At 45.4% G+C, this 19,742-nt stretch overlaps 1 protein-coding gene across 1 annotated transcript; it reads right to left on the reverse strand.

Moving 5' to 3' along the window:
- Positions 1 to 2,894: 2,894 nt before the first annotated feature.
- Positions 2,895 to 16,015, reverse strand: LOC133245172 (acidic mammalian chitinase-like). The gene is given in 14 exon segments (XM_061413154.1): positions 2,895 to 3,121; positions 5,084 to 5,190; positions 5,192 to 5,223; positions 6,085 to 6,122; positions 6,125 to 6,200; positions 7,023 to 7,177; positions 7,180 to 7,207; positions 8,058 to 8,189; positions 8,632 to 8,748; positions 9,249 to 9,255; positions 9,352 to 9,408; positions 10,922 to 11,123; positions 11,218 to 11,241; positions 16,000 to 16,015. Coding segments are annotated over 14 exon segments (1,218 nt in total).
- Between the last annotated feature and the right edge of the window lie 3,727 nt (positions 16,016 to 19,742).

The raw sequence follows: 19,742 nt of genomic DNA on the forward strand, positions 1-19,742 counted from the left end.
TAGTGAGTGATTTGTGACTTCAGCTAACTCCCAGGACATTTCTGCTCTGTAGGGTTTTTTAAATTTAGAAGGAATATTTTTTTTTACATAATGTTGTTTTCCACTGATATTTAAATTCATCACCACAAAAATAATTTTTAATGTTTAACTTTTAAAGTGAATTTACAATAGCATGTACAATAATGTCAGATGTTTCACTTCTGATGAAATAAACCACAAAAAGCTTTACTTTGATTTCATGAACTAGGTGGAAAAATTCAACTATTATTAGAATTAACTTATGTGATTTTCTATATAATGCATTGGATTACATCAATATAAATTTGGTATTGTGTAAAAGCTTGTGAATTTATTCTGCAAACAGAGTTTGACTTTAATAATTGTGCACGCACACACACACACACACACACATACATACACAGTAGAAAAAGAAATGAATTTGGTACTTCTGTTCTTATAAGAAAAGTGTTCTTATATTTACCTAAACTGACATATTATGCTTCACCAAGTGATATAAAATACCTTTAGTAACTACCTCTGTTAAGTAATCAAATTTAAGTAAAATCTTCTTAAACTAATTAGTAATTTAGAAATAGATGGTGATGCTTATTCAGCAGATTTGTGTCCTCTGGTTTTCATGCAATACTCAACAACCCTATGGTAGACAGTTAATGTCAACTAACATCTTACACAAGTCATACATTCATCTCAACTTTCTTGGAGTATGAAAATTCAGTACTTAATTTTTCATTATATAGTCACTTTAATTGTATATAGCTTATTGCTAACAAAAGCAGTTACTTCAAAAATAGAAAGTGTTGTCAGAGAATAAAATAAGTGGTTGTAGATTTATTCCACACAACAAATAACAAACCCTGTAGCAAGAGCATTCAGATTACTCTCTACAAGTTCAGTGGTGTGACTGCTTGGTTTCTCCTGTTCGTATTTCACATAATTCTAACCTGTATTTTCCCAAACTTCCCACTGATCCCATGTTGGTGACCTGATGATTTTATGCATCTTGCAGGCCATGGTGGGCACAGCACAGTAGTTGGCCCACCAAGGAGCCACAGTATCAAGACCTCCCCCTCTAGTTGGGCTGCTGCTGCTGCTGCTAAGTTGCTTCAGTCGTGTCCGACTCTGTGTGACCCGACTGACGGCAGCCCACCAGGCTCCACCACCCCTGGGATTCTCCAGGCAAGAACACTGGAGTGGGTTGCCATTTCCTTCTCCAATGCATGAAAGTGAAAAGTGAAAGTGAAGTCGCTCAGTCGTGTCTGACTCTTCGTGACCCCATGGACTGCAGCCTACCAGGCTCCTCTTACATGGGATTTTCCAGGCAAGAGTACTGGAGTGGGGTGCCATTGCCTTCTCCACTCTAGCTGGGCAGACCAGAGGAAATAGCTGTCCTTAGCCACTTCCATCTAAGCACATGCTCATTTGTCAGTGAGCATCTGCAAGTGGTCATTGTAAGAGGCGATAATTTAATCTTTGTCAGAAAAGAACAGGGCTTCCCTGGTGGCTCAGATGGTAAAGAATCCGCCTGCAATGTGGGAGACCTGGGTTCAATCCCTGGGTTGGGAAGATCCCCTGGAAGAGGGCATGGCAACCCACTCCAGTATTTTTGCCTGGAGAATCCCCATGGACAGAGGAGCCTGAGAGGCTACTGTCCATGGGCTCGAAAAGAGTTGGACACAATAAAGCAACTAAGCACAGCACCACCTGGAAAAGAACCAGGAAAAGAGAGATGGGTTATCACCAATGAACATTTAGATTTAACCGTGTGTACAGACCACGGCAGAAATTGGAAGTAACATAAAGTGGAGGTGTGTCCAATCCATTCCAGATAACTTTGCTATGGTTAGTAAAAAAAAATTTTTTAAGTAAAATTTTGAAACCAGTAGAACTTATTAAATCAACAGGAGGCAAGGACAATAGTTAGCAACCAGGACTATCCCAGACAAACTGAAATGGATAGAAACCCTGCTAATTTTCAGCTGATGAGATGGGAAGGAAAGAAATTAACTTCCAGGGGTTCTGCTTGTTGTTTACACTGGTTTTGTCCAAAGAGCACGATGCACAGAACCACCCTTCCCTGGCCCCAAAAATGAGCTGGTTAGTGTGGAAGGTCTTCCTGGCTTGGTGAGCTGCTGTGTTCCTCAGCTCCTTGGAGCAGGGGCCATGCCACCCTGGAGATGTCAGGAGCGAGATCTCCCACCCCTGTTATAATGTGCATTTTCATTTTCTTTGTGCTTTCCCTTAGGGAACTGAAGGTACATTTAGGTGTGTTGTGGAAATGAAGATGATGAACTAAAGTGAGCTAATTTAGAAATCATGCTGATGAACTTTATTCCTAAGCTCACAGGTGTGGAAGTGGAGTGTGTGGACTGTCCTGCAGTTGGCTATCACGCTCTGTCCTCAAACAAGTATGGTTTGCTTGGGTTGTATAGCCCTGGAGTCTGGAGATGAGTAAACCTGGTGAAAGAAGAGTTTCCTGAAGGAGAAGATATAGTAAATTAAGTGTTCTGAGTTCAGCCACTTTTCTAGGTCCTTTTGCAAGACCATCTGGAGGCATACTTATGAGAAAGAACATGGATCTGATCTCTCTTTCCTCCTAGACCTTCCCAATTCCACTCCCCTTCTGCCTCAGGAGGAGCCCAGAGCTCCAGAACTTCCCACAGAGATGTTCAGAGAGGTCCCAGTCACTACCCCTCCTCTCCCAGTCCCAACCTCTACAGCCATCTAGGGAGCAGAAAGGCAGGACTTCTCTTTTACATGCAGGAGAGTATCACACAGACATAAATCAAAGCAGACACTTGGCATTCCGAGGCAAAACTTCCATTTAATCATCATTCTGTTCCTAGAGTCCTCGGTGGACCCCACAAGGGGATAGCTTAAGCCCAGTTACCGCAAGAGCAGCTTGTGTCAAAGACCAGGCCTGTCTGACAAGCCTCCTCATAGGTATGTCCATCCATGCAGTTGTAGAAGGCATGCTTGCTGGTGGGGCTGGGATAGAGACCATCAGACTTTTTGGCACAGAATCCACTATTATCAGCACTGCCAGTCTTGGGAGCTTCAGTGTTTGTGGAGGAGCCCACAGTAGAGGTGGGCACTGTGCAACCTGAGAGAGTAAGTAAAGGAACCCATAGGTGCTAGAGTGGTCTTTCCCAGCACAAGTGTCATGTCTGTAGTGTCACTGGGGGTTCTGTTATCTGAACCAGTGGTTACATGCTCCGGGCCTGAATCAGTGATACGCAAGTTCATAGCCGAGCTCTGGCATGAGCTCAGTGACCACAAACAAGTCATTAACTTCTCTGAGCCTCAATTTCCTCCCTTTACTTGTATTAGAGACACTAATCTTAGAATTACTCTGTGAAGCACTTTCCAGTGTGTATGGTATATAAAATAGTAAGTGCAGCACAATTATTAGTTTTGTTTTTAGTTTAAGGAGAGAATATGCTTATTTATTACCTCCATCACTTAAATGCTTGCCCAAATACTATGTTCCATGTGTACTAAGTTGCTTCAGTCATGTCTGACTCTTTTACGACCCTGTGGACTGTAGTCTGCCTGGCTCCTCTGTTCATGGGGATTCTCCAGGCAAGAATACTCCAGGGGATCTTCCTGACCCAGGGATCTAACATGGGTCTCTTTTATCTCCTGCATTGGCAGGTATGTTTTTTACCACTAGCACCAGCTGGAAAGTCCATACCTCCCCACCAAAATCCTACAGAGTGGAGGAATTTTAAAAATCATTTTTTTCATGTCAGCTAAGGTGAGAACTGAGATTCAAAACCAGTTCTGTCTTGAGCACAGAGCCTGTGCAATGCCAACTACACTAATACCTTTCTTTTTAAACCACTTTATTAGGTATGACTGACATTGACTCATTGGAAAAGACTGATGCTGGGAGGGATTGGGGGCAGGAGGATAAGGGGATGACAGAGGATAAGATGGCTGGATGGCATCACCGACTCAATGGACGTGAGTTTGAGTGAACTCCAGGAGTTGGTGATGGACAGGGAGGCCTGGTGTACTGCGGTTCATGGGGTCACAAAGAGTCGGACATGACTGAGTGCCTGAACTGAACTGAACTGACATATAAAAAACTGTTAATGCACACAACTTGATGAGATGGAGATAAGTACGCATCATGGTTATCACAATTAATGCCATAAACATGTTCATCCCCTCCAAAAGTCTCCTCTCACCTTCTTTATTATTAACTTTTGCAATAAGAGCACGTATCATAAGATCTACCCTTTTAGCAAACTGTAAAGTATACAATAAAGCATTGTTAACTATAGTTACTGTTTCTACAATAGATCTCCAGGATTTATCCATATTGTACAACTGAAACACACCCTTTGACTAATACCTCCCTAGTTTTTATGTTTAAATAGACTAATTACGCCTGGTCTCCAAGAGCACCTGTGAGGATAACTTGAAATTTGAAAGAACCGGCAGACCTGACATGGTCCATCAGTCAGCACTGGCTGTCCCCATGGTTTCCTGCCCCCCACCCCAATCCTGCTTCTGCTTTCTGCATGTGCCCTGAACCTTATGTTAGGGGCAAAATTGTATCCTGAGACCAATTGTAACTCTGCTCCACTCTCAGAAAAAGGGCCAGTTGGACCCCTTTAGAGTTGTCTTTTTTTCCATCCCTTTCCTCATCATCTAACTTTGGCATCCCTTCCTTGGCTTGTCTTCTTTACTCCACATAGTTCCTAGGGCTGGAGCTGGACAGATGAGAACAGAAACAAGGTGTTTGTGGTCCCCTCCCTACCCAGGCTCCCGGATGTTCTCCAGGGGCTCCCAGAACAGCTCTACAAGAAGAATTCTTGGGAACAGTGATGGACCTTTCGTAAGGGCAGCCACCCAAGGGCTGCCCCATAGCAGCCATCTGAGTCTTTCTTTCTGAGTCACAAATGCCAGTGCCCATGGACATGCTAGGACAGGTGGAAGATCTGAAGGAGGCTTCCTTTGAGGCCAGGCTGAGGGGAGCACTGGATAGTCTTTTATTCCTCCTTAACCATGTCCAGTTTGTCATCCTGTGGATGGTGAGAGGTGCATCACTACTCACCAGGAGTGGAGACGCCAAGTGCAGACTTGAAGGTGTGCATGAGAGGGTATTTGTCTTGTCCACAGAAAGTGCCTGTGAAGTCATCCAAGCCAGTGTTCCAGACCATGGCCCCCCAACCTGTTCTTCAGCAGCCACTGGGCCTGTGGGAGAGAATCAAGGGGACTGTAGGGTGGCCTTTGCACAAGCACAGGGAGTGACTCCAGCAGAATGACAGGGAAGGCCATGATCCAGCCATGGAGAGGAGGGAATGGAAAATGGCTTTCCACGGGTACTTTGAAGGACTCGTGGACATAGCTGTGGACAGGGAGAGATTTTAGGACTACCAAGTCAGGGAGAATGAGTCTTACCTGTGCTCTCTGTATTACCAGCCACCTTCTGAGAAGCCTTGTCTGAGATGGAGCTTGAGTGGGTTGCAGTGGCAAAAGATACACAGGGCCCTTCACATGGCAAGTGTCTGGGCAGAGAGACAGAGCTGGTGATTATGAGGTATAGAGTGAAGGGCTTTGGGTCTGATAAACAGTAATCATCCAGATGAGAGCATGAAAGGCCAGTGGGCAGATGCCTAATGGCCTCATGGATCTCTCATCTCCAGATTTTGGGTTCTTCCTGCATGAAGTTACTGTAAGCAGGAGCAGAGGAGAGGAAGGAACTCAGATCTACTCCGTGGTTCTGTGGCAAGAAGAGTGTCAGAGAGCTGGATCAGGAGTAGAGTTGTAGAGTTGACGAGGGCAGGGGGTCAAAGGGGAGAGTCCAGGAAGGGGCATGGGGGCCGGGTATGGGAAGGGGGAGGGGCTGAGGGAAGGGAGGAACCAGCTGCAATTGCTGAGGGGCAGAGGGGCTGTTCCAACTGCTGGGCTCTGCAGCTGGGTCGAGACCTTGGGGCCACTTTGGGTTTTGCTTTTCCTCTCTTTGGTATTTTCTTGTACTAATTCCAATATACTTGGAGGGGAGGTTCCCTGCCTCTCCCAGGTGTACAGAAGGTAGGGTTTGGAGGGACTTACCTTGATCATGAAGCTCTTGGGGTTGGCATATCCAATCTACTAATTCCTCTGTAGGCATAGGGCACCTCCTGGGGGGCATTCCACACTTCAGTGGCTCCTTTCAGGAGGGAGCAAACCTGGGGCAAGAGGAGCAATCACGGCTCAGATGGACCTGGCTCTGCCTGGCTCATGTCTCCCTCTCCCTCTCTTTCTTTTCTGGAATACACTCCCACCCCACCCACTCTTTACTGGAAACAAGAGTGCATGGCTCCCATTTCACCCAGGTTCCTTGCTCTTCCTCCTGTGGGTGGCACAGTGGAAAGGGTGCTGGCTGGGAAGATGAGACCTGAATTCCTGCCATTCCTGGGTGTGCCAATACCCATATGTGCACAAGGAACAGGGCAGCTTCTTTGTGCCTTGTGCCCCAGTTACCCTTTGAATCTAGCTTGTTTGTTCCTTTATTTGAAAGAATATTTGTCACAAAAGAGCCAACAAGGGGATGCTAATGCATAATGGTTAGGGTCTGACATGCTGGAGCTAGACAACCTTAGTTGGAATCTTAGCTTGGCCACTTAGTAGTTCTGTGACCTTGAGCAGGTTTCTTAATCCCCCTGTGCCTCCCTGTCTTCTGTGTAAGATGATTAAATCCATCTCACCATTGTGAGTGTTAAATAGGATAATATATAAAAATCATTGACAACAGAGCTGGCTATCCATTTGGACTTGGTAAATGTTAACCATTACTAGTATTAATCATGCATATTTACTCTAAAAGATTAAAATTTAAGATATTTTATTAATAGTTTACCCTTCCCTCCCCACCACATACACTCAGAGCAGGCAACATGGGGTACCCTGATTAGAAATCAAACAATAAATTCTCTCTTTTTTGGAAGTATTTTTACCCTTTAGGACAGAGAGTCAATCTCCTTGGTCCTCCCAGCCCTCTGGGACATTACCTCAAAGTAGGCAAGAGTCCCTGCCTCCTGAGTGTAGGCTCTGGCAGCCCCCAGGGCAGAGGTGGGACCATCCAGGCCACGGTTGGCAGGGTTGGTGAGAGTGAAGGTACTGGCATAAGCCCCAAAGCCCACCATCAGTTTCTCAGCAGGGCATTTTGGTTTTTCCAGTAGTTCATTGCATAATCCTAGAGGAAAGGTAAGGAAGATGTTTACTAAGAAGCAGCTAAGCTTGTGCCCAGAGGCCTGTGGAATAGTCAACACTTTCTACTCAGTTTCCCAGCCACTTTGGACATAGACTCTTCCATAACCCAGCCTCATAGAAGGGAAAGGTGTACCCTCCCTTCTGGAACTGGGTGTTATAGGCACCCTTGTTAAGAGGTACATTATGTAGGTAGCAGGGCTCAGTGTCAATTAGGAATGAAATGTTCCATTATCCTTCTTCCCCTCATACTAGACTTGGCATTTGGGATGTAACTGGAGTTCAGTCATGCATCCTCTCATTTCCACAACTGGCAAAATATGGCATCTCAGAATGTTTAAGCATAGGGTTTTCCCCTGGGAGACTTTCCCATGCCAATTTTAAAGTCTCTGGTTGAATTCTGCACTGAAATCACATCTAATCAATTTATACATCTACTAATCATTAAGAAGGTTTATTATATAGCTACCTATGCCATACAAGTCAGGAAGATCAATCTTATAGAATCGGGAGAAAGTGGATGAAAAGTGAGGAAGATTAAGGGCAAGATAGATCATGAAATGTATTCTTAACATCAGTGAAAATGATAGTTATATTTTTTCCCCAATGTTTGGGATTATCCCAAACCACAGTGCTGCTTCCTCTGGTGTAAAAGATAAATGAGTACAATTAATCATAGGCATAAGGAAGTAGGCAACATGAACTGAGTTAAGAAAGCTTATCATCTTCATCTTGTCCATAAAGCTTCCTCAGCCTCCCTTTTACTCCTTGGCCAGAGATCTCAAGACTTGATTGAAAATATCCATCAGAGCTGGTTGGCCCAAATCCTCACTTACCACACTAAAGTATTTGTTGTCTCCCTTGTCGTAGGGTCCTAAAAACAAGGGGCTGTCCTCTCCTGTGGAACCATCCCAGGAGCCCCTAAGGTCATAGGTCATCACATTGATGAGGTCCATGTACCTTGGGAAGTGGGGGGTAGGATACAAGAGAAGAAAAATGACCCAAGGAAAATAATACTCTCCATCCCACTTCCCCTAAAGGTCCTAGTCCCAACTGAATATGGTTTGTAATCATGTCATGCAGGATTATGCTTTAGTATTCTTTACTCCATTCTGTCTCACCTTTATTTGAAAAGTTGATATATAGAAGACGCACAATCTATAACCAATAACTCATTGCACTCAGACCTTCAGGTCTTATAGAAGTTTGAAACTCACCTAACTTTTCCAAGTAGCCATTTGTTATTAAGAATTTTGACTGGCTTCCCATGTCTCTCTCAGGCTTTGAGATCATCTTATTCTTTTGGGACAGAGCCTTCTCTCTCCAGGGTATCTGAGCATTAGGCAATCTATGGGGGAGGTCTCAGGGTTAATTAGCTCTGAACTTGGGCCCACAGGCCTTACTTTGAATTTCGGGGATCTGATAGGCAGTCTCAAGGGTACCTTTGCCAGCTGACATAGCCGCAGAAATCAGCAACCTGGGCTTGTTGCTCTGGGTGACTTCGTGCTCAAAAGCCTCATACATTTCCTATGAGACAGAGGAAAGCTCAAGCTTTCCTGGACTGAAGTTACAAGGTGTTCATTTGACATTTGGTGGCACCCTACTCCAGTACTTTTGCCTGGAAAATCCCATGGATGGAGGGGCCTGGTAGGCTGCAGTCCATGGGGTCGCCAAGAGTCAGACACGACTGAGCGACTTCACTTTCACTTTTCACTTTCACGCTTTGGAGGAGGAAATAGCAACCCACTCCAGTGTTCTTGCCTGGAGAATCCCAGGGACAGGGGAGCCTGGTGGGCTGCCGCCTATGGGGTCTCACAGAGTCGGACACGACTGAAGTGACTTAGCAGTAGCAGTGCTGGGGTATAGTGATGAATAAAATAGTTTCTGCCCTGGAGGAGCTTTTTTGGAGGAAGGTATAGATAAGTAGACAGTCAGTTAAAATACAGCCTGGTAAGAGCTATGATCAAGGAAGGAAAAACTTCAAAGAGAACTCTGATGAGAAAGTTAAGGGATACCTAAACTGATACCTGAAATCTAGAGACAACCCATGTCAGAGAATTTTAGAGCACTTGACGTCTGGATGAGACTGAGTAATCTGGGAGTGATTCTGCCTTGAATACAAAGTCTTACCCCTGGGTCCCGAAGTTCCAGCCTCCACCAGATATCAGGGTTTTCAGTTCTGTATTGCTGGAGATAGGAAGATTCCAGTGTAAATGAAATTCCCCAGGGAGAGTGAAGTCATCTGCTGACCACCCTCTTATCCCACACCTGAGCAGCCCCAGGTTTGCCCTATTACCAGTCTATGCTCTTGTACTGGGAGCAAAGCTCTCTGTAAGAGCAAGGTACTCTCTTACTGGGGCTTCCCCAGTGGCTGAACGGTAAAGAATCCACCTGCAATGCAGAAGACATGGGAGTCGTGGGTTCGATCTCTGGGTTGGGAAGATCCCCTGGAAGAAGGCATGGCTACCCACCCTCACATTCTTGCCTGGAGACTCCTATGGACAGGGGAGCCTGGTGAGTTAGAGTCCACAGGATGGCAAAGAGTTGGACACAACTAAAGTGACTTAGCACACATGCACTCTCTTACTATAGGTACCTCCAGGACACAGTATTAATTAATACTCATTGAACAGGTTCCTGTTTCTGGCCCTGAGAGTGGGCTGATGGATTCTGCTTTGACAGGAAGCTTCAGGGGAAGACAAGGCAAGCCATCCTAGGGAGGATGAAAGAATCTAAAAGCAGTCCCTTAACACAGATGGTAGGTGGGCTGGAGTTGTCAGGACACACAAGACTGGAAAGCTGAAAGTCTGAGTCTTGTAAAGGAAACAGCAGGGAATAGGGGCAGTAGAAGTGTCTACAATTTACTAAATGCTTACCAAATGCCAGGCATGTCACATGCACTGCTCCTGTCACACTTACAATCAGGCAGGAACTATTAGTCTCACATTGCCCTCTAAGCAATATTCAGAAAAGTTAAGCAATTTGTTTCACATCACCCAGCTACCAGGGCTGGCAGAGGAGGATTCAAACCTAACTCCTCTATTCCATGGTGACTCCCAGCAGGCACCAGGTCCTTTGAGCTTGATCTTAAAACCTACCCACTGATTCCCAACTGGACCAAAGCGTCAATTAACCTATCTGATAGACTGGCCAAGCATTCCTGGATTCTGCCACTTACTAATTGTATGGTCTAAGGAAAACCTCTATATGATACAGTGTCCTCAATTTAAAATATCTGTTAAAACTTTGCTTCTGTTCTGAAGGTTACATTAAAAAAAAAAAAATGAAAAGCACTTAGCATAAAGCCTGGCTCACCCAATTCATAGGTAGTCACCCAATAAATATGCCACGTATTTAATTGGCACGAGAGCCATCTTAAGTTAAACTGGTAGCTAGCTCATAGGGTGGTGTGGGACTTTACTGCAATGCAGCAAACTCCAGGAACTGTACTCACAATGAATCCCTTGTAGGTAGTACCTTGTGGGACCTATAGAATATGATGCAGAGGGTCTGCTAAGAAAATAATCTAGGCAAATGACAGCAACCTGCCTCCCCTGGGGAGAGTGATGTTAACAACTCTGCCAATGAGGCATGAGGGTGATTGCAAACAGGACTCAAAGACTGGGCATTCTGATACTGGTATCTTTAAGGACTTCTGAAAGGCTTCCAACTCAGCCCAGAGCCCAAGCACAGAACTCACTAGTGCTTGAGTCCGTTAATGCTGGCATAGAGTGTCTCATCATTCCACTCGATGGTTGTGATCCGGTAGTTGGTCATGCCAGCAAAAGCATAGATGATGTGTGTGCAGAGGCAAGGGTCCACATTCTTGGACATGTAGCAGGCAACCCCAGAGCAGTACTGGCTCCAGTTAGTGAAGTAACAGACAATTTTGGTGGCTGTGCCTGGATTGGCAGGGAAATAAGAGATGGTCCCTGCCCTGACTAGTGTCCCTTGTACCCAGGGACCCCTGACACTCTGCATCCATGGGGCACTTACCCAGCTGCAGCAGGAGGGCCAGCCCTAAAAAGAAGACAAGAGATCTTGGTCAGAGGGTAGCAGGGTCATTATTTCCCTGGCTGGCCTGGGACAGCACAGAGCAGTAAAGTGAGAAGGGGAGTTGGGGCCTGCTGTAAGTCCTTTCCCAACATGGACCCCTGCATGATGCTTTCAAGGAAGGTGGCTAAGGTAGGCATTCGGTGAGCTACCTGAAAGCTCAGATGATAGTGAGCAGTTCAGGAACTAGCTCTTATTTACCTGCTATTTATTCAACAAAGTCATATTAAGTACTGGTTTGTTGTTCAGTCTCTAAGTCGTGTCTGACACTTTTGTGATCCCATGGACTGTAGCCCACCAGGCTCCTCTATCCATGGAATTTCCCAGGCAAGAATACTGGAGTGGGTTGCCATTTCCTTCTCCAGGGGTTCTTGCCAACCCAGGGATTAAGCTGGCATCTCCTGAGTCTCCTGCATTGGCAGGCGGATTCTTTAGCCCTGAGCCACCAGGGAAGCGCAAGTATTGGCTACTGTAAACAAAAAGAAAAATTAGGCAAGCTCCCTGCCTTCAAAGAACTCAGAACCTGGTGGGAAATCAAACCTATAAGCACAATCAAACCTCAGTGCAGTGCAATGACACAAGCAATAAAACTGGGATATGCAAAGTATTATAGAAAACAAATCAGGGAAGACCTCCCCAAGAGAGATAATATTTGTAATGTTCTCTGTGTTTCCTCTAGGTTTCTTCGGGATTTGTGCTTTCTTCTCCCTGTGACAGGGCTTCCCTGGAGGCTCAGACAATAAAGAATCTGTCTGCAATGCAACAGACCAGGGTTTGATCCCTGGGTCAGGAAGATCCCCTGGACAGGGGAATGGCAACCCACTCTAGCATTCTTGCCTTGGGAATTCCATGGACAGAGGAGTCTGGTGGGCTACAGTCCATAGAGGTCCAAAGAGCTGGACATAACTGAGAGACTAACACACACACACACACCCCTATCTCTGCATGAATTACACTGAAGGCACTAGTTTATTGGTCTGCCCACTAGACTATGAACTCCCTGAGGGCAAGGACTGTGCTTACACTGCTGAAACTCCACTACCCAGTCCAGTGTTTGGAAAATGATCTACTCTCTATTAACCTGTGTTGAATGAACAGACTCGAAAGATAATCCAAAGTGGTGGAGAAGGGCATAAGAGACAATAAAGGTGGAGAAGGGGTGGGCAGGCAGAGGTCACTTCTGGTAGCACTGAGAACTAGAACTCACCTTTTCCAGAACAAGCTTTGCTCTACTTCTCAACTAAAATGATGGTCTTAAATTTTATTTTCATCCAAGCTATTAATACCTAGTCATACCCAGGATGAGCCGTTGTGCCTGGCCCAGTGGCCAGTCTCACTGGGCTCCTATCCACAGTCTGGGCATCATCTCTGGGGGTGAGTTAGCACTGGAGGAATTGCATGAGCTCTTTAAGATCTTGTCTGCCTTCCTCCTTAGAACCCTCACACCTGTCCCCAGAGTGTTCATTCAGAAAAACCTCTTCCTCATCCATTTTTTTTTTCTGCTAATTGTTCCTGTTAATTAATCTTAGTCCAGTCTATGCACTGAGCTCCTTCTGTGGTTGGCAGAACATTGGGATCAGAATGGCTAGCCCAAGTCTTTTCATCACCCTACATGAGGAAATGGCCTTGTCCTCCTACACCAGAAAGATCCACTTTCTTTTCCCTCTGAAGCTCTTGGGTGGTCACTTAGTCCTTCCCTCCTCCCTCTTTCCCTCTTCTTCCCTTCCTTCCCCACTATGTTATGAACCCAAAGAAGCTTCCAGAGAGAAAGGGGACAAGGAAGCCTTGGAAGAGAGCTAGGGTAGAGACAGAGTAAATGGAGGAGAGGAAGCCGGTACTTTGAAAGCTCAGCTGGGCCTCCTGGGACAGACTCACCACCAAGAAGCAGTAATTTGCCATTTTAATGGAAAGTGCTCCATGCGAGTTCCAAGGCTGAATGGGCACTTGACAGCCTTTTATAGGTAGCACTGCAGACCTTGCCACCGCATACCTGGCTCCCCTCAGCAAGCAAGGTGGCAGCCCAGAAATAAAGGAACATGAGGGGTCACATGGTTCCCATTTACTCTCTGAATCTTATCTGTGTTTTCCTTCTTAGACAATCAACCCCAAGACACAATGGAAACTTGGTAGGAACAACCTTAAAAGGTTATTGACTGAAGATACATTTAGGAAAATGGCTTACCTGGCACAGGAATAAAGCAGGTCTTGGGTTCAAAGTCACTACAGGTCAGAGTGGGCCCCACAGGTCAAAAGGGACCATCTGGACTCTAGAGGAGGAGTGTGGACAAGCGAAGTGAGTCTGCCATTTGACCAGGATTTGTCCCTGACTGGACAATGGGAGATGGTCCTACCCAGCCTCCTGCTCTTTGTAGCAGCATATGTCAGGTAATGGCTAGAAGTTTGTGAGGTTTCACCAAGTCTGGAGTGAGAAAGTATCACTTTCCAAACTTGCTTCTGTTTAATTGAAGGTTGTTTGGTTTACAGAGGATGGAAGAAATTCAAGGAGGGGTGGGGCACACATTTCTAGTTAGGCTTTTATTCAGAAGGGAGAAGTAGCAAGGGCTGGGACAAGGCCCCAGAGAGCCATAAAAATCAGAGAAAACATAGCTGTAAAAATGGCTGCAGATCAAGGCTGAGAATCTCAATGTTTTAGGATCTGCCTCCCTTCACTCCACTCCACTCCCAGCCTAACTACCCAGACAGAAGGGGATGCACCTACAGGAAACCCACCACAAGGTCATATCCCAGGTGTCCAGACTGTGTCTCAGGATCACTCAGCCCCAGAAGGCAATGAGAGGAGCAAAAGTGTGGTTTTACCTTTGGTGTTTACACCAGTCCCAGGACATCCAATTAGTCTGCCTAAAATCCCAGTTGTGGGTGGTATCACTGGCTGCACTCCGGGTGACACCTCTGACTTAGAGATCTACCAGGTGAGTGTTCAAGGTCTTCAGAAAGATGCTGATCAGACTGTTGGGAGCTTCTAATCCAGACTCAATCTGGATTCACAGAGAATACAGGGAAGGAACATACAGACTTCAATACAAGTACTCCCAGGGCTATTATCCAGTTTCCTCTGACCTTTCCCAGGCCTTAGACTCACTTGGCCTCTGGTCATTGACTGCCAAGAACTTGATGAATTAACTAACTAGAATTGGCCCAGTCCTGAAAATAATAACAGCTTATTTATAAGTAAGTAACATTTTATGAGTAATAACATTTACTCAGTACATGCAATGTGCCAGGTGATTAATTCACTTAATGCTAACAAACAAACAAACAAACAAAAACCCCTTTGAGGCAGATACTATTATTGCCTTACCATCCCTTTTACAGATTGGGGAAACTGAGGTTTAAGGGAACTTAAGTAAAATGCCCGAGGTCACACTGAGAAGCAGAGCTCAGATCCAAGCAGAGATAGCCTGCCCCTGGGACCTGGAAACTCTTACTCCACTCCCCTTCATCCATACCATCTCATGCAACTGTCAACTAAAAGGAATGTACAACCTGAGAGTTATGAGTTAAGTTTTATTTGGAGCAAAATGAAGACTGCAGCCCTGGAGACTGCACCTCAGTTAGCTCTGAGACACTGCTCCAAAGGGGTAATAGGGAAAGGTCAATATATAAGATTTTGGCGAAGAGGGAGTTCCATGCAATCAAGTGCTTACCTTATAAGAGGTTTTCTGTAGTCATGATGAGTTGATGTCACCAAGAAGGGATTTAGTACTTTCCTAGATATGAAGCAAAGCTATGTCAAAGCTATAGTTAAAGCTATGGTTTTTCCAGCACTCATTTATGGATGTGAGAGTTGGGTCATAAAGAAAGCTCAGCACTGAAGAACTGATGCTTTTGAACTGTGGTGTTGGAGAAGACCCTTGAGAGTCTCTTGGACAGCAAGGAGATCAAATCAGTCAATCTTAAAAGAAATCAGTCCTGAATATTCATTGGAAGGACTAATGCTGAAGCTGGCCAATGCTTTGGCCACCTGATGAGAAGAACTGACTCATTTGAAAAGATCCTGATGCTGGGAAAGATTGAAGGCAAGAGGAGAAGGGGATGGCAGAGGATGAGATGGTTGGATGTCATCACCAACTCGATGGACATGAGTTTGAGCAAACTCCGGAAGTTGGTGATGGACAGGGAAGCCCATTGTGCTGCAGTCCATGGGGTTGCAAAGAGTAGGACACGACTGAGTGACTGAACTAAACTGAGAGTTAATGAGATAAGATCGGTCACTTAATAGGAGAATTTTCCAAATGAGACTTTTGCAGAATTTATGTTTGTTTCCCTGGAGCACAGAGGGCCTCATTCTCTACCAGCTGCAGCAGCACAGGCTTCAGTGTCTGCAGAGGCAAGTGGCAAATGCTCTTAAAACATCAATGGTTCCTCTTTGGTAGAGAACACTTAGCCTTAAAAAATCTCCTTAAAGGAGTTGTTTTAGGGGTGGGGGAGAGGAGGAGAAGGTTGATCAGTGTTTCTCTCCAATCCCAGCTGAACAAAAGGTCCTAATATCCTTACCCTTCTCCTGGATATTTGCAAAGCAAATGGTTCTCTCCTCACAGCAAGTATGAGAAAGGAATGCATAGAGTTCAGGGCTTAGAGCTCAAGACACAGACCTTCCATGGACTCTTGGGCTCCATGAAAGGCCAAGGTTAATATGTTGGGCAGCTGTCCATGAAAACCAAAGTAACAACAAACACAAGTACCAGCATTCCTTACCCCTCATACCTCTGGCAGCGAGCATGCTTATTATTCCCATTGTACAGAGAAAACAGCAGGGGCAGGGCACTGAGAGGGTAAAGAACTTGACCAAAGTCACATGGTCAGCAAGTTAGAGCAAGGCCAGGATGTGCACTCAGGCAGCCTGACTCAATTATTTCACTCCTCTGCTTCTGGAGAATGCAATAATCAGAGGAAGCAAAGGACTGAGCCAGTGTTAGAAAATCAGAGAAGTGCCCTCAAGCAATGTTTAACTTATAGTAAAAAGATTGAAGATCTTGGGCAGCATTTAGGGGGTCCTGCGGACAAAGTTCCCCTAGTCTCCAGCACCGCTTGCCATCTCTGTTCTTTCGCAAGTGCATCTGACATTTTCTCAATCATAAAGGAATAAATCCCCTTTTCAACTTAAAAAAATGCATAATATGAGAGTTTCAAGTTAAGTTTTATTTGGGGCAAAATGAGGACTATAGCCTAGGAGATAGCACTTCAGATAGCTCTAAGAAACTGAAGTAGAGATTACTAGGCAGTCAGTGTAGAACTCTGAGACCTCGGTCTTGTTTTCAGTAAACATCCAACTCCATTGTCCTGAATTCCTGGAATGTGTGTTTAGTCTAATAAATCATCAGCACTCAGATCCAGGGAATGGCAGTAAACAAATTCTGTTCCATATGCTTGAGGGTAAAACAACTGAGGATCATTAATCTTAAGCCATACATCTGGTCCATGGTAAAATGGCCAAAGGGCATGAAAAAGGGTGGTGACTTAATCCAAGGATCAAGAGAAGCCATAAAGATATTAAGTATCTTGACCTTTAAATTGATTGGTTAGAAATAATGTGATTTAAGGAAGGATATAAAAACTGGTGTAAGATCCACCTTGGGGGAACTTTTTACCTCCTCTCAGTATCTATACTGAGGGCTTTGCACTTTCCTCCTCTTTAATAAATTCTATTTGCTTGCTTCTGTGAGTGTTTGCATGTTCCTGGATTCCATTCTTCGGCTCCATGGACAAGAACTCAGATTCTCCTCTCAAAACTGCTCCAAAGGAGTAGGGGGAAGGACAGTATACATGTGATTTTGGTGAAAGAGGAATACATGCAATCAAGCACATATTTTTTTTTACTGAAGGTTTTTGTTAGTCACGAGGAGCAGTCATCACCATGAAGGATTTTTAGTGCTTTTTTAGACATGAGCAGATACAAGGATTGGGCTCATAAAATTGGCTCCTCAAAATGTCAAACTATCTGAAGACCTGCTCTGTCTGTTTTCAGAGCATGGAGTGCCTGATTTCTGCTCTCCATCTTGAGCTCCTTTCAGGGGGTATTGAAAATCAGCAACTGCAGCAGCACATGATTTAATCCTCTAGAGGTAGATGGCGAGTGTCCATGTCAAGTGCCAATTTATAGTTGACACCCAAGTAGTTCCACTCTCACTCTCCTTCAGATCCTATAGCCATCTCTAAGCACCTCCTCTGCAGAAATTCTGGTCCTGCCACCACTTAAATATATGACCTTACATTCCCTGAGCCTCATTCAGCTCATCTGCAAATTGGGCTTATATACCACCTTTATCAGCCAAGTGAATTAAATGTGCACAGCAAAGTGTTGCTTAAGTTTAATAAGGGACTTCCCTGGCAGTCCAGTGGTTAAGACTCTACACTTCCTCTGCAGGGGGCATGTGTTGGATCCCTGGTTGAGGAACTAAGATGCCATATGCTACACAGCCAAAAGTAAACAAATAGACAGATAAAAGAAAGTTTAGGGTAAAAATCATTTTCAATAAAGAAAGGGAAAAAGAGGGGAAACACAATTTATCCTGGAATTAGGGTGTCTGAATTCAAAAACAGCCTTAGACTTCAAGCAGCATTAGACCCTGCTTTGGGTACCATGCTTTAGATGAAGAATTGCATAGTAATATTTTAGGCTTTGTAGGCCATTCTGAGAGAAGGCAATGGCAACCCACGCCAGTACTCTTGCCTGGAAAATCCCATGGACGGAGGAGCCTGGTAGGCTGCAGTCCATGGGGTCGCTAAGATTCGGACACGACTGAGCGACTTCACTTTCACTTTCATGCATTGGAGAAGGAAAAGGCAACCCACTCCAGTGTTCTTGCCTGGAGAATCCCAGGGACGGGGGAGCCTGGTGGGCTGCCGTCTATGGGGTCGCACAGAGTTGGACACGACTGAAGTGACTTAGCAGCAGCAGCAGGCCATTCTGAGGGCTTCCCATGTGGCACTAGTGGGAAAGAACCCACCTGCCAATGCCAGCAGCAGAAGAGATGTGTGTTCGATCCCTGGGTTGGGAAAATCTCCTGGAGGAGGGCATGACAATCCACTCCAGTATTCTTGCCTGGAGAAACCCATGGATAGAGGAAACTGGTGGATTACAGTCCATAGGGTTGCAAAGAGTCAGACATGACTGAAGTGACTTAGTATGCACGGACACAGAATCTGTTGCAGCTTCTCAACCCTGCCATTGTGGAGAGAAAGCAGCCATAGACAATATGTAAACAAATTAGGTGCAGCTGTGTTCCCATACAAGTTTATTCACAGAAGCAAGCAGTGAATTAGATTTGACCCATCTGCCACAGTTTGCTCCTCCCTGCTTTTGGTGTTTCCACTTTGGTCCTCCTCCAGCTGCAGCCTTCACTATGAGCTGAGTAGATGGCAGGGCTAAGGGCACATCCTTAGCCCTGAAGCCCACACCTGTGCTCTTTTTAACTCTAATCCGAATACCCAGGGTTCCTGCACAAGTAGCCAAACAGCCTGTTCCCACTTTCAGATCCTGTGCAGCCCTTTTCCCTGTTCACCTATCCTGAGTGTGGACCACAAGGCTGGTGTGAACACCCTTGCCAGAGGATCTGTGTATGCGCACGTGTGTGTGTGTGCACGCGCACTGGGGTGGAGTGAAGACAAACTTTGGATGCAAAAGCCGAGATGTCTGTGTTGCAGGAAGGGGGACCCCTTCCAGGGCCCAAGAGTATACTCTTGTCTAACACTCAGAAATGAATCATCCGAGGAGACACATGTTCTGACAAAGCATGCGATTTTATTGGAAAAAGGCACCCAGGCAGAGAGCAGGAAGGTAAGGGGAACCCAGCAGGGCTGCTCTACCACATGGCCCTCAGTCTCGGGTTTTATGGCGATGGGGTTAGTTTCTGGGTTGTTTCCAGCCACTCACTCTGAATCAGGGTGCTTCTTGGTGGCACATGCATTGCTCAGCCGAGATGGATTTCAGTGAGGATTCTGGGAGGTGGTAGGACACATGGAGTCTCCTTTTGAGTTCTCCTGAATTCTTCCAGTTGGTGATGGCTTGTTAGTTCTATGTTCCTTACCAGGACCTCCTGTTGTAAAATAACTCATGCAAATAGTTACTATAGTGCCCGACAGGGTGGGCAGTTTCAGTCATTGTTTCCCCTAACAACTTCCCCTTTCCAACATCTGCCAGTGTGTATGTGAGGTCCTTGCTCTCTGAGTCAGGGCTTTAGATGGGAAGGGAAAGGGGCTACCAGTGGGCTGGGAACCAAGGGCACAAGCTGCTGCATTCTGGCACAGAATTCCCAGGAGTCTGGCAATTCTAACTTCAAACCTGGTCTTTTGGGTCATTGCAAAATCATGTTCGTTAAGAGTATAAATCATATTTTAACCCTTGGCTCTTAAATATTTAGACATATGATACGCAGGCCTACACTTGTACCCATAAATGGTGGGAGAGGACAGCCTTATACCACAAGGTCCAAGATTGCACAGAGGAG

This window comes from Bos javanicus, chromosome 3 (genome assembly GCF_032452875.1).
Source record: "Bos javanicus breed banteng chromosome 3, ARS-OSU_banteng_1.0, whole genome shotgun sequence".
In the NCBI taxonomy this organism is placed as follows: domain Eukaryota; kingdom Metazoa; phylum Chordata; class Mammalia; order Artiodactyla; family Bovidae; genus Bos; species Bos javanicus.